Below are 15,867 nucleotides of genomic sequence, written 5' to 3' on the forward strand. Positions count from 1 at the left end.
AAACTTACAACCAAGAATAGTCTACCCGGCAAGGCTCTCATTCAGACTTGATGGAGAAATCAAGCTTCACATATAAGCAAAAGCTAAAAGAACTCAGCACGACCAAACCAGCTTTACAACAAATGTTGAAGGACTTTCTCTAGTTATCAAACCACAAGAAAAGAGTAGAAAAAGAAGAGAGAGAGAGAAAAAAAAAAGAGACCTACAAAAGGTTGTTTTGGCTATTCAGGGTATTTTTGTGGTTCCTTATAAATTTTGGAATTGTTTGTTTTAGTTCTGCGAAGAATGTCACGAGTATTTTGAGGGGGGTTATGTTGGAGCTGTGGATTGCTCTGTGTAGTGTGGCCATTTTGATAGTGCTGATTCTTCTACGCCAAGAGCACAAGAAATCTTTCCATTTCTTTGTGTCATTTCAGTTTTCAGAGTATAGGTAACCTCCTTAGTTAAGTTTATTTCTAGGTATTTTGTTATTTTTGATGTACTGGAAATGTCTTTGCTGGTAATAAAATTCCGGTTTTTGAAGTGGAAAAAAAAAAAAAGTGAATGAAGGGCTGCAAACGGCAAAATAGCCTTCTTTTTTTATGGATGAGTTGTATTCCATTACACACACACACTGCATCTCCATCATCTATTCAACTATTGATGTGCACTTAGGATGCTTCCGTATCTTGGCAATCATAAATAATGTTGCTGTTAATACCAGGGTGTATGTATCTTTTGGAGTTAATTCTTATTTTGTGCTTGGCTTTATTCCTTTGATAACTATGTAAGTTTAAAAAGCTAAAGCTCTAAATTTTCTTAGAAACAATGAACAGTACATATATGTAAATTTAAAAAAATTTGTGCAGTGGAAAAAAAAAATCTATCAAGCCATGAAAGACATGGAAGAAACTCAAAAGACATATTACTAAATGAAAGAAGCCAGTCTGAAAAGGCTACAAACTGTACAATTCCAACCAAACGACATTGTGGAAAAGGCACAGCCATAGAAATAAAGACTGTGGTTTCCAGGGGTTTGGGCAGAAGGAAGGAGGGAGGAATGAATAGATGGAGCACAAGGGATTTTTAGGGCAATGAAATTATTCTGTATGATAGATATTACAGTGGCTACATGTCATTGTGCATTTGTCAAAACCCATACAATGTACACCATCAAGAGTGAACCCTAATGTAAACTGTGGACTTTGGGTGATCATAAAGTGCCCATGTTGGTTCATTAATTGTACCAAATATGCCACACTGATGAAGGATGTTGGGGGTAGGGGAGTATATATGTATGGGTGGGGAGGGCTATGTGCCAACTCTGTGCTTTCTGCTCAGTTCTGTTGTGAACCTGAGACTGCTCTAAAAGAATAAAGTCTATTTAAAAAGAAAAAAAAGAGGCCAATGCAAAGGGGAAAAAGACCACCAGAGTTAATTCATAAAAATATTTAAGAATGTCCTGGTCACTCTCAGTGAATATAAGAAGAGAGAACTGTGAAATAAAATTTATATTTTATGGCAAGACAAGAAAATTTAAACAACAAAGTTTCTCTGCCCTTTGGCCTCCTTTCTGCTCACACTGTACATTGTGCATCATACATTGACCAAGCCTTCCCCATCAGCAGAAATTTCCACTCAACCATAAGAAGCAACATTCTCATAAGACAACTCCTTAAAGATAACATTCCTTCTTGATTAAGGGGTCACGTGGTGCTTAGGTCTGGGTTATGCAAACTGTCAATACACCATTCGATGCCTGTCTCAGAAAAGGTTATGTAACTGTGTCTTGACTTCTGAAGGGCAGAACAGTTCTCAGAGTTTTCTGAGATACTCTTCCTTGGTTGTAATCCTCAAATTTGGCTTGAATAAAATTTTCCATTTCTTTCTTTAAAAAAAAAAGGAAGAAAATTGTACACAAGCTCCTTCCACTAACCAGTACTCACTTTTAACAAAAACAGCTGAATTTGCCAAATGAATCCATTTATCACTGTCAGAATAGACTTAAACAACACTGGCAATAGTCGTAAATTATCAAGACAGGCAAAAGTGCATTTAAAAAGACAAACAAGTTACCATTCAGTGGCAGGCGTTAAATATACCAATTCACAGAAACTGGCTGATCCTGGTTGTAGCTCATATTTAATCTCACACTAGTTCACTGCCATTGATTCAAATACGAATGTAGATGCTTTCAAATCTGAATAGCTTTTCTAACTACAATCACAAACACATCAAAGAAAAGCAGAAAACCACTGTTTCCAGAAACAGTGTCAAAGAAATGAAGCCAGGTGCCAGGAGCGGAGAGCTGACCCTTCTGTCACAGGAGACGAGGGGCCCTGGGGAAATCCCTGAAGGGCCGGCCCGCCAGCCTCTCTTGTCTGAAGAGGGAGACAGACCGGGAGACAGGTGTACATGAAGGGACTGTGGAGCATCTCCACGTTTAAAACATGCCTGTGAAGAGACTCTTGCACCCTTCACGTGGGAGGGGCGGCTTCACAAGGATCTCAGCAGCAAGGATGTTTTTTAAGTTGTAGACATCTTTTAAATGGATAAACTTTAGAACTTTTAAGAGAGGTTTCTATCTGCTTATCATTAACCTCCACAGTTTCACGAGTGTTGCCTGAAAGAGCAGAGTAATCAGTACTCAGAGTGGGGGCGGGCGGGCAGCCCCCAAACTGGCCGCGCTGAAGTGAGAGCCATTCCCTCTGAACTTCGTCCTAAAATGTGGCGAGAAGTAAGCAGGAGGGTATTTAAAGGTCTTCTATTTTCATGCCCATTCAGAAAAAAGAAAATTAACAAACTTACTTAGAGTCCCAATTGCCTAAATGATTTTTACTACAATGATTTTTCCAATTTTAGAAAACCCAGCCTCTAAATCAACAGGAACAGGAGTGCTCTGTTTCCTAAAAACATCCGGGGGGAAGATAAGGTCTCATTTTACATAGTGATTTAAAATGGTGGTAACATAAAATTTTACCTTCTTTCTCAAATTCTAGTTTTGTTTCTAAAGTAAAACTGCTTTTTCTTCTGGGGGAAAAATATCAGATGTTTGCCTCAGTTTCAGGCCATCCCTGACCCCACCCCACAGGTATGGATGTGTGGTCTGGTAGCAGTGGGCAAGAGGAGCAGAAAGACAAGAAAACAGGCAGAGCGTGAAAGAAAGGCAGCGGGATGGGGGAAGGAAGGGTGCTGACTATCTCTCCGCTCACTTGTTGACAGTGCGTGTCCACAGTGCTGTCACAGAGCCTTCTGTCTTAGGAAGGACCCCCTGCACTGAGAAGCTCCCATTGGCACTACTTACTACTGCAAAGGAGTCTGGAATGAGTCTGAATGCAAGTGGGTACGTAGGAGTGTTTTCGGGGAAGGGGCTCAGGGAGACGGGAGGCCACGAAGCTGATCAAGCAAACATGTCCTGCTTGTATTCTCTAATTCTGTGTGTGGAGACACTCCCAGTAATGTGGGATGAGGGGAAAAAGGATACGTGAGGAAAAAACAAAGACCTGCAAATTCCTTAGTGCAGATGTTGCAGTTAACACTCTCTCTCACGCGTTACAGCTTTTTTTAAAACCAACACTCTGTAACCTATTTATCCTACAGAAGTGACTTGAGGAGTCTCCACACTGAATCATGGACATTGGGACACCTAACATTTCCATATACACTTAACCAACTCTAAATTTTTAAAATTTGCTATAAAAATTGTAACACAAAAATAACCTTGAAAATTCTTAACTGTGTAATACTAATTACCTAATACTAACAGTATATGTAATTATCAACTCTATATAAATTTTACAGCCATCAACATTAAATAAAATTCAAAATGACAGAAACGCCTCAACAGAAATTCAACATATATTACCTGTTATCTTTGCTATAATCTGAAATGTAAGATTAAATACTGCCAAAACCAATCTCTAGTCTGAAGAAGTAAATTCCTGTCAGAAAAACAGATGACCTGTCAGTTCAAAATCCACAACCGATAATTATGCAAATGTGAGAAAAAAATGAGCAGTAAAATCTATGAGGAGACCTATGACCCTGTGGAGGAAGAGGGCCCAAGCCTCCCCACACTCACGCACACCAGGCCGCACGCCTGCTTCCGCGCCCACAGTCTGACTTCCACCTGGACCACGGCCACCAGGGGAAGGACAACCCCGGCCTCCCTGGCAGCTGGTGCTCCAGCCAGCGAGTTGTGGGGGACGTGCCACCTGTGGTACAAGCACCCTCGGCCACCTCTACTCCAGCGGGTGGGGTGCAGATGCACCGGGCCAACGCCACCCTGCACGGAGCAGACGAGGCCGACTCTGGGCAGCAGAGTGAGAAGATGTCACCGTCTGAACAAAGTCGCTACACAGCCTGGGCCTCTGAGAGAGAACATCTCATGGGCCTCCGATGCAGGCTGCCACAATCGTGTCTTTTAACTTCCTCAGCTCTAATGGGAGGTTAATAATAATAATACTCATCTCTCAGATTATCATAAGGATTAAATGTTTTAAACAGAAAGAAGAAAGTAGTATCTCTGGGTGGGTCCTAGGCATCTACGAGGCTCAGTCTTCAGCTGAATGACGTGCTTCCTCCCTCACACCAGCCCTGCGTGGGGGCGACTCCCAGCCACAGTGCTGTCCTGGGGCTTCACAGAGACACGAGAAACAAACAAAATCCATAAATGTTCAGCAGGAAGTAACACAGCTTTGCTGAGCTGCAACTCACATGCTGTGACTGATGTTACACTGGTTATTCTCCCTTTCAAGTTCCTGACTCCAGGGCTCACATCTTTTCCAGCCATCTTCTGTTTTAATCCAACTCCATCCAGGAGATCTCCAGTCCTGACCCAAAAATGGCATGGTTCTATTAAAAAAATGGTTAATTTATGTTAAAAATGTTATGTGTAATTAGTAAAAGTTTCTTTCCATTTATAACATTTATTCATTAATTTCTTTAATGATTTTTTTGCCTAGAGTATTTGATTTTTTATTTAAGTATAGGTGATGCACAGTATTACATAAGTCACAGATGTACAAAACTATGCACAATTTTTAAAGGTTATTTATTCATTAATTTTAATGAATGAAGTTCTTACTTAACATTTAAATGTCTGCACACGCCTTCAGTGCTAGGCAGGCACCAGTGATGGGACAGTGGTGGTCACACAGCTGCACTAGAACCGGGAGATGGACAAGCACTGCTGATGTTAGCCCAAAGCTGCGTATCTCACTCACACCTGACAGAGAAGAGTGTGGACAGGGAGTGAGGAAAAAAAGGGAATATTAGACCAAACAGAGAAAACTTGCCAGAAATCAGACGCAACACCACATGAAACATTCCTGCTCAGCGACGCCGAAGCTGACAACGTGAGGGGGAGTGGCTGCCAGCGAGGATGGAGAGCAAGTGAGGGGCAGTTAAGTCAAAAGAGCTGGACTTTACTCCGAGGACACTAAGAAGCCAAGGAAGGGGCTTTCCTCAGGGAGGGAGGGTTTGACCAGGTCTGAGGGTCACAAAGAACTCAGGGTGACGCTGCCTCCCGGCCATCGCCCGCTGTCTCCACAGTAACAAGTGCTGTGCAAACAGCGCCTGTCTGCAGCCTGCCTTCCTCCAGGAAGTGCAATACCCACCCACCTGCACCGAGGCCAGGTACCCCAGAGCGGCCCAGCAATCACCGAACGGTTCACCCAAACGCACAGAGAGACCCACGGCTGGGAGAGGGGTGAGGCTGCACAGCAAGCAGGAAAACCATCCGCATTGAGTCAGTAAAGGCATGGGGGTGGGCAGACTGGGAGAAGGCAGCCAGGCAGCGGTGCTCAGGGCCCTGACATTTAAAGGGCAGCAGGTGAAGATGAGCTGAGAAAGGCACCGAAAAGCAAGAGCCACGAGAAGAATGTTTTTAGGAAAGAAATGATCAACTGAAGAAACTTACAAAGAAGCCAGTATGGTAAGAATTAGAAAGCATACATTGACTTTAGCTACAAAAAGGTAGTTGATAACAGAAACAGTTTCAATAGAGTGATGTGTTATATAAACCTCATGTCCTAGGTAGATTTGAGACATTTCATCAGTTTGGAAAAATATGCCACAGAGTACAGGACAGATGAAAGTGTTTAAATACCATCTCCCAACTATATTTACCATTACAAAAAACAGGTTACTAAATAGGCATTTATACTGGCTTAAGAAAGACAAAAAAATTTCAGAAGAAAATAATAAGTCTTCAACAATACTCCTGGGTCCACCTACAAGCACCCAATTACTGAACTGGAGTATGAAACGGATGAAGTACATGACGAAGTAATCCAAGAGGATCTCAAAACCTCACTAAACTAATCAGGAATCAGAACACAACTTTTCCAGTCACATACTGTTTAACTTAGATTCCTGCTTTAGAGGACAATGAAAATAATTCCTTAAATCTCATCACTACTTTGATAAGCCTCATCTTACAGACTTGTTTCACAACTACTGATCACCCTAAAATGTAAAAGCCACCACCATGTCCAGTCAATCAGATTATTTAAAATCGTCTCCAACAGCATGTGTCTGATATTTTGATTTTCATGAAGCTTCAGACACAGGCCAGAGAACACTCTTACAGAAGAAGGCAAGTACCATGATGAAGCAGATGATAATGGCAAATTCAGTCTCATAAAATACATACAAGACAACAATGTCTGTTAGGACCATCTCCAACAATTCCCAAAGTATCCCTGGTATCACATTTAAACTGTGTTTAAAAAAAAAAAAAAAAAATCAAGTGGCAACCATGCAGAATGCTGCTAATAGGCCAGATATAGGATTACTTCAATGACAAACACTTAAACACAGACTAAATTTGTTATTACACTGTATGTCCCTTCCCTCAGAGTATACCATCTAGCTGATGAACTACAAAAACAACAGCAAAACAAATGAAACCCCAACCCCACAAATACGTAAAAATATATATATATATATATAAAAATATGTGCACATGAAAGTAATCAAAAGGTACAAACTTACAGTTATAAAATAAGTACTACTGATGTATCGTACATGATAGAGATAATTAACACTGCTGTATGAGTTACATCTTTAAATTGTTAAAAGAGTACATCCTGAGAGTTCTCATTGCAAGGGAAAAATACTTTTTTTCTATCTTTTTCTAACGTTGTATCTGTATGAGATAATAGATGTTCACTAAACTTACCGTGGTAATCATTTCATGATGTATAAGCCAAATCAGTATGTTGTACACCTTAAACTTAGACAGTGCTATATGTCAATTACATCTCAGTAAAACTGGTTGGGGGAGGAGAGATTACGTAGAAAACTGTGCTTTGAAGAATTCCTTGTAATAAGAACAAATTTTAATGATTATAAATAATTAAAATATCCAAAAGAGGCTTTGTTAAATACATTCGTTATTACATTGGGGTAGTAAATGGCTCTTAACAATCAATAATTGTATGGATATTTATTAACATGAAAAGATTTTCAGGATATATTAAGTGAAAGCAACAAGTTTTAGGAAAATATATGTGATACTTCTATGTATTTCTAAATGTGGGCACAAACTTATACATGTGCTTTGGAAAAATCTAAAAGCAGATATAGCAAAATGTAAACAGTGAATATCTCTGCATATTTGAATTCCAAGTGAGTTTACATTATTTTTTCTTTGGGACATTTTTAATATTTCTTTTATTAGATAAACATTCATTACCCATGTGATAATTTTTATAGAACACAACTGATCTGAAAGGCAGAAATGGTGATGTTAATTTGTATTCTTTCGTGCAGCTAAAGAATCTTCCCCAGTATTTGTTTCATTTTTTTCCTTTTGTGATTTGTATGCTCATAGGTTTTACAAATTTATTATTTTAGTTTTCTTCTAGGATAATTTAGAAGTCTTCATATATTTAAATTAACATACTTGGTTTACCATTTAAAATACATGTGTAAATATGCATACTTACAATCTTGTAACGTGAGTACCAAATGAACGGTAAAGAGAATAACAAATTCAGAGTAAAAAGCAAATCACCTGGGAAACCTCTGAAGAGGAACTAGGACATGAGCTTGGCCCTAAAGCATGGTTAGCTCTTAAGTGAACAGAAAGGAAAGGAAAAAATACCAATCAAAGAAACAGTGGATGAAAAACTGAAGATGGGAAGACATGTAATATGTCTGAGAATAAGCAGAAAGGCTGGCTGAGGCAGAGAAATGTACAGACCAGCAGATGGAAAGGGGACCAGGAGAACGCTGACTGTCAATGGTATTTGGGCTTTATTCTCCAAATAATTAAAAGCTTTTGCGCAATCTAGCACCATGAGCAGTTGATTTGAGAACGGTCTGCAGGAGAGAATGAATGGGAGAATGGGGCAGAAAGAACGACTAACTAGGCAACAGAAACTTCGAGCCTACACCTCAGCCAACGTTAAGTACTTTTAAGACTTGACGCACAAACACCGCACTTACCTATTTAGACCCTACTCCCACTCACCACTTAATACACTTCTATTCAGGCCTCACAGGCAATCAACATTTACACTAACTTCCTACTGTGAAGTTAAGAGTCAGCCTGGTGTTTCCAGTGAGATAAGATTCTTTTTTACAACTACCAAAACTCTACAGATAACTCACGTTGACTCAAATATAGCTGGCCAGAACTTTTCACCTGCTAAGCGTTTGCATTTCCACAGGTTGAAGGAGTGAAAAGCAGCTAAGCAGACTGTGGAAATAAAAAAACAGTACATTTCCAAGAGTTTATTTTCAACACAGAGAAAAAGAAACTCTTGACATGAAAGAATCAGAACTAACCAAGAAACGTCTTTCCTTCAGCAAGCATGCTTTTTGTTAACTAGTGAGACCAGCAGACACTTGCTACATTAGTATGGGTCAGGCATCACCCTCGACAGTTTACCTCTATTATCTCATTTAGCACTCACACTACCCTACAAGGCAGGAAATACTACAATCCCCATTTTACAAGTTCAATTCTCCATTTTATAGATGAAAAAGAAGGCAAAAGGTTTGGTGGAGCTGGCATTTACACTCATGGAATCTCACTCCACAATCCATGTTCTATCACTCTCTTTTTATAACAGCAATTTCTGAACACCCTATAAAAACAGATATCATAAAATTGCAGGGTTTTATTTTCTTTTACATTTTTTACCTTATCTGACCTACATCACCAGGTGTGATCTAAAGTAATGGTCAATTTACATATAAACACACTAAGGCAAGGAAAACATACGACAGGAAATATAAATAATAAATTTGAAAAGGCTACATGTATTTTGCTATTTATTTTTAAGTTACATGAAAAGTAAGTGGTGTAATCAGTACTTACTGCAGTTATCAAGTTGATGTTCAAAACTATAACTGCAGAGCCAGAGCTAGTGCTGTACATAGTACAAACAAATAAGAAATAAACAAATTTCAGTGAAAATAAGGGTAAAGCAGTTTGAAATTCAGGGAGAAAAAGCTGGCAAAGGAGTTTCTTTTGTCCTTATTTCTTACTTTTCTTCATAAATTTTTAAAAAGTAATTTTCTTTGTTCTGCGATAAGGATGACTGGTCCTCAATTTGATAAGCATTTGGCCTTTTCTATTGCCTTCTTTTCCTTACAAGATTTCCAAATAACTGAGTCAAACAATTTAAGGTCAAACCTGAATATGGCTTTTAAGTGCGGAAGAATCTGGTCCAGAAAGAACATCAAGAAAGGGTAAACTGAGGGGCTGATAATTGGAAATGCGAGGTACTGCAAGAAGGCCTGAGAGACACAGACGCTTCGTGGAAATGGAAACCGTGTGCCCAGATAGGGGAAAACAGACTATGAAATAATAAGAGAAAGTGTATCACTTCTGACTAGGGCTGCGCGGTAAGGGTCTGGAAGACGCGAGAAAATAAGGCTCCACAGGAAAATCCACGAATTCCCCGATTCCTTCCAAAAGGGGCTGGGCGAAGGGTCAAACCGAGCTTACTGCGACGGGAAGGATGCAAAATTCAGAAGTATCAGCGTAAGAGAAATAAGCCAGGACGGAGACTGAAGACGAGCCCGGAGCCACAGACACGGGAGAACGCGGTCGCACCCAGGCAGATGCTCCAGGAGGAGGGGGCTCGGCGGGGCGGGGGCAGACGGGGAGACCCGAGGGGAGGAAGGGAGGGGCCGGGAGAAGCGGAGAAGGAGTTCGAGCCTGGGAAGCGGGAGGGTGGGTCGGGGGAAGGGAGGCGGAGGGCGGATCAGGCGGAGGCGGGTGGAAGGACGAAGGGTGGCAGGGGGACCAGGGTGGTGGGAAGGAAGACCTGGGGAGGCGGGGGGCGAGTTCAGGAGGGAAGGCGGGGAGACGGGGGTGGTGGAGGACCTGGGGAGGCGGGGGGCGGCAGGACGCCCAGGGTGGGCGGGGGTGGGGGACCGCGCCTTGTGCCCCGCGGACGGTCCCCGGCCCACTTGACGCGCGGACGCCGACAGTCCCCACCTGAAGCGCCCGTCGTCCGAGTCCTTACCTGCAGCGCCGACTGTCCCCGGCCCATCTGGAGCGCGGACGTCCAAAGGCCGCACCTGACGGCGACGCGTCGGCCTTTATTGCCGGAAGTCGTCCGCTGCCTACCGCGAAGCGCCGCGGGGAAGCCCCGCCCCCGGCCGCGCTGATTGGCCGGTGAGGCTCCGCGTGGCCTTGTTGCTACCCTGAGCCCGGGGCCGACGGCGCGCGCGTGCGCAGTGGGAGCCGCCCTCCGCCCCGCTCTTGTCCGCGCGCGCGCAGTGGGCCCAGCCCGCTTTGGGCGGGGTCCTGGCAGGGGAGGCCCCAGGTATGGTGTGTGTTGGCACCTGGGGAGCCGGGAGGGCGGCGTGGGCTGCAGTCTGATACCTATATACGCTCACCACAACCTGCTTGACTTTACAGGCCAGCCGCCGCCAGAAACGGCCTGAGTTTCTGGAATGCAGCTTCGATTTGCCCCCAGCCCCTGTGCGCCTCGTTACCTTGTGTACTGAGTTTTAAGGCTCAAGTACTTTGTTTACAAACGACTTAGACTATTGTGCATATCTTTCTGGAAGGTGGGAAGTGCCCCCGAGGACCAGCCTCATCTAGGGGTTTTCCCGGTTAGGAGAGGCGAGAGCAGGGGAACAAGCTCTCAGCTGGGCTTCGGTTCGAATCAGAACCCGCTGCCCGGAGGCGTGGAAATCAATGAGTTCCTAAGGTCTCTGCCTCACATTCCCCGCAAGTAGAACGGAGACTATAATGGTGCCTACCTCACAGGAGCTGTATAAGAAACAACTGAGCACATTAAAAATATTAAAAACAGGGCCTGTTTGTTGTGAGCGGTATGTATCCGATCTCAGTATTTTTCTTGATGAAATATGTTTGTATGTTTGGAACACGCTGCAGGAAGCATATGGTAGGTACCCATATTTTAGAAAAATATTTTAGTAAAGTATTCCTGGTGTGCTTGTCTTAATAGCGTCCTTTGTCTACATGCTTTTAAAATAATGCAAACGTTATTATGGAGGGAGGTCGGCAATATTTAAGAACCAGCCCCTTCTCCTCCTCCTCCCCCTCTTTCTCCTTCTCTCACGGTTGCGGAAATTCCATTCTGTGGACTTACCGTACTTTATTTAGATTTTCTCGATGGACGAACATTAGGTTCTTTCCAGTACTTTGCCATTAATACTACCCAATGAGTAACTGTAGTATGGGTCTTTATTTTTAAAATCTGTGGTGGGGTGTTTGCAGGTAAATTACTGTAATTGGAATTGTTAACGTCCGGGGTGGAGTTTCCATAGGTACTGCCAAGCGAAGACCCCACTGCCACCAGAGGGGTCATAAGGAGAGTATTAAGTTTAGCCTAATTTGCCAGCATCCACCTGCTCCTTGTGGAGGAATTCCACTGGCTAGGTCAAGAAGAAGCTAAGTAACAGGCATCCACAGAGAACTAGCTGGAGCCCATGGTCAACAATGGTCAACAAATACCTCTGAGAGCTCTTGTTCCCCTAACTGCACTCTTTGCTTGTAAGACAAACCTGCACACTGCCCTCTATAAACACCCCCCCCCCGTGGAGGAGGGGAGACAGTAGAGGGGGCAGAGGTGTTTCTGTGATGGTGACCTGTGGCTGGGGACCTCAGGGGAGGGCTCAGTGTGGGGAGATGGTCCCCTGGAAGAGCGGCCTACTCACCAAGCATCTGTTCGTCTAACATGTGTACCTGTTTGGTGATGGAAAATGCCAGGTTTCTTCATTTTCTTTAAAATAATCCAGTTGTGATTCTATCCAAGGACTTGGGACATTTAAATCATTGTTACAGCCCCTCCCCAAAGTTGGGGACCCTCTTAACGGTGAACTGGGACAGTCACTGGTCACAGGCGTTGCTGGGTACCTGCGTGCCTCACTTGGGCTTGGGGTGATGGCCAGCACAGGGGCCCCACTCTTCCTAGAGGCCACCACACGGCTGTTCCCAAATGCTGCACAGGACAGGGTGTGTGTCCTTGATCCTGAAATCTCAGCTTTGCTCCGGCCAGGCTCAGGGAATTGTCGCTTTTCCTCGTCCACCTCCTCTGGAACACATAGTAGGTTTAATGGCATCTTTACACACCACATGAAGACCAATTCTGTTTTCTATACAGCGATGATACTGGGGTAAGAAATAAAAACTAAACCAAGCCACCCAGACAGAACCCTGTCACCCTGGTGTAGAACTGGTAGAGCAGCATGTACCGTAGTGTCTCAAGCATGAACATGCCACACAGACCACATGCTGGGCACCATGGCAGGTGGTGTGGATGCGAGGTTGAAGTCCTTGATTTTCAGGAGCTCACCGTTCAAGGAAGTACAGGATGGCAAGCACACAGTGAAAAAGCAGGGTGATGAGGGCTATAAGCACGTACAAATCTGGAAGGGATCGGGGCCAAAGCTCGCCTGTGTCGGAGACACCGCCAGGCCAACAGGTGCGGAAGTGAGGCCACAGGGAGGAGCCAGCATCTGGCAATCTGTGTGTTTGCTTATTTGTTTCAAATCTCCTCTTGGTCTTGGGTCTCCTTACCCTTAAAACAGGGATTGGAACAGAATTTTATGGTTGTAAACCAGGTTGGCGGCCAGGAGCACATGGTGAATATGATGTAGGAATGGGGGCAGGGGGCATGAAGACTGCACTGACTCCTACAGCCACCTCACCCCTCCATTTCAGGAACTCTTTGCTTGCCCAGCAAAATGTATCATCAGCAGAATTCATCCTGAGAGCAGCCAGTCTGCACCCCCACAGCCCCTCACCCAACTCGGCAGCCGCTCTGTTCAGCCTGGTCCAATGCCACAGCCAGGTGGCCCTGCCGTGTGCTGAAACAGAGTCTGGGGGTGTTTACAGGCTGGGGCAAGTATTGTCACATAGAAATCCTGATAATCCCCTTTTCTTCTACTTCCCTTAACCCTGGTATACACCAAAAAGGAATCTTTACTGTCCTTGTTTTATCATTATAAAATAATAGAAGTATTTTGCTAGTTAAAAAACAAAAAAGGCCTTGGTTTCTCACCTGCAGTGAAGGTCATGGTATCTGCCTCTGAGGATATTGGGAATGTTAAATGTGTGAATATTTGTATCCATTTATTCAGCAAACGTTATTTCCCTCTGTCTTTCTTGCATGTTTTAGGCAGTGAACTGATCTATATGGAAAAGGTTAGGCTGCCTATAACCTGGCTTATGGACACATTTATGTTAATACATAGGACCCAGCACATTCCATCTTGGGCATTTATCAAAGATAAATGAAAACGTGTCCACAAGGAGTATGTGCAATAATGCTTGTGGCAGTTTTATTCATTGGAACAGCCTAGATACAAGAAAGTGGGCAGACAAACTGTGGACTATGCAAGTGGTGAATACCACTCCCTGGTGCAGAAGTGTGAGCCTCCGACATGTGGGACAACACGGGTTGTTATCAAGACTATTATCTTAGTGAGGGACGCAGGCACAGAGGTTCATGCAGCATGACTCCGTTCATGGGAGTCCCAGAACAGGTGGCGCTAACACGTGATGACAGAACCCCTTCAGTGGTGGGTTTGCAGGGCTGGAGGAGGGACAGAGGCCACCTTCTGGGGTGATGGAAAAGTCTGGTGTCATTTGGGACGAGATTACAGGTGTCTTAAATATGACTGACAGTGTTACCGTAAGTATGTTAAACCTCAGTAAACCATAAACCAAGACATATTTTTTCTATGGGAGGAACATTTTCTGACATCCTTGGTCAAATTTTATACACCATATTGAATAAAAAATCAAACAATCAGCAAATATGTTGAGTGCTTACCCTGCAGCCAGAATCCCATTAAGAGTTGTAGGAAGTGCAGAACAACATAGAAATCTTCCTCTGCTGCTGGGAGTTGTGGTCTGTGACTGTGGCAGGAAATGCATGTAAGAACTGTCAGAGAGCAATCAAACTTTTATTTAATTCAAAAGAACCCAAGGAAGGGCCATATCAGTTGCACAAATGGCTAGTAACTTTTATAGGGGGTCACAGGTGTAGAGAAATTACTTTGGCAGGTGAAAGGTGAAAAGCATAGTTTCATAACTTAGTATGGAATCTAACAGGGCAGACTTTTCTGTAACATCTCTTAGAGCCATGCTCACCTTCCTCTAATGGGAAACCCCAGATAGCAGATACTCCAATCTAGAAAAATAAATAGTAAATCTCCATTACCTCCCAGTTCTTGTGACATGAAACTCTACGCCCAAATTCAAGGGAGCATCTCCACACTGTTCCAAATTATACTTGGCCTGTCCGCAGGACCCTACTCCTTAAGACTCAGATCAACTCCCATGTCTTTACAGAACAAAGCCTTGCTAGTAGCAGGAATGACGTTAGTGCCTGACACTGACTTTGTGCTCATTACACACTAGGCTCTGTGCTGAGCACTCTGCTTCAGCTATGCTCAGAATAACCCTAGATGTCAATCCTATCATTACCACGTCTTGAAGACAAGGCCCCGAGGCTTCCAGAAAGCTTGGCAACCTTGCCGGGACCCTACAAATAGGCAGACGTGGATCCAGGTGAGAATTGGTTCATCTGACAGTCACTCGTCCACCATTCCTGGAAATTGCCCCCGAGGGGCCTGTTTTAAGTGTCCCTCACCCCCAGCCCTCTGAGTGCTTGTAATCTTTACCACTCTCTACACGACCACAGTATCTTGTAATGCATTTCAGTTATTTAAATCCCAGCCCAGCACTGCCCTCAACCTTTTTTTAAAAAAAAAAAAAATCTCACTTTTGCATGAAGACCATAAGCTCTCTGCAGGCAGGGACTAGGGTCTGACACTTTACGGGGCCTGGGGAGTCTAGTTCCCCATGGAGAAGGGAGGGAGAGACTGGCCACCATCCAGCCGAAATCGTTTGACCTCAACAACACAACCACAGCCTGAACAGTGGGAACAGGTCAGCCCTCCAGGTCGCTTCAGAGGTGGTACTGAAGGTGGCTCATCACGTGTGATTATGTCCTTGCTGCTCTTCTGCTTCTACGTTGCTTTGTGTGGGACCCACTAGAGGCAGACGGTTAGAACCCAGAGAGAACTCCTAGAGGGAGCCCAATCCCTCACTGCAGATACGGCCAAACCTTCAGGACTCAGGCAGCGGTGCCCGGACAGCAGGACTGGGACAGGAGCCCCGCCTCCCACTGCAAACGTTGTTTTCTTTCTCTCGCACGAGACGGGTTTCTGTGTTTGCTGTTGCCTGAGCCTGGAGTTTCCAGACCCCTCTCCCTACGTCCATCTGACTCTGGGGCAGCATGAGCCGGGCTTGGTCGCTAAGGTAGCTGCAGCCTTTTAACAACAGCATCCCTGGGCCTCTGCTTGGCCGGCCCTCTGACCGTCTCCAGCTTCCAGGCACCTTTGGTCACCCCGGTCTCTTGTCCATCAGGACTCTGTCCCTCT

General features: G+C 44.1%; 1 protein-coding gene across 15 annotated transcripts in view; it reads right to left on the reverse strand.

The window, feature by feature from the left end:
• FBXO25 (F-box protein 25) overlaps positions 1-10,602 on the reverse strand; it is a 75,677-nt gene extending 65,075 nt beyond the window's left edge. For 11 of the 15 annotated variants that reach the window (XM_032468528.1, XM_032468527.1, XM_032468531.1 and 8 more), the window contains exons 1-3: positions 10,467-10,602; positions 5,066-5,206; positions 4,696-4,833 (exon numbers count right to left, since the gene is read on the reverse strand). In XM_032468528.1, the coding sequence (XP_032324419.1) occupies positions 4,696-4,829 (134 nt within the window). In that variant the 5' untranslated portion in view covers positions 4,830-4,833; positions 5,066-5,206; positions 10,467-10,602. The remainder of the gene's footprint in view (positions 1-4,695; positions 4,834-5,065; positions 5,207-10,466) is intronic. The other 4 variants (XM_032468526.1, XM_032468523.1, XM_032468525.1 and 1 more) reach the window with 4 other exon arrangements.
• Between the last annotated feature and the right edge of the window lie 5,265 nt (positions 10,603-15,867).

Source organism: Camelus ferus, chromosome 26, assembly GCF_009834535.1.
Source record: "Camelus ferus isolate YT-003-E chromosome 26, BCGSAC_Cfer_1.0, whole genome shotgun sequence".
NCBI lineage: Eukaryota > Metazoa > Chordata > Mammalia > Artiodactyla > Camelidae > Camelus > Camelus ferus.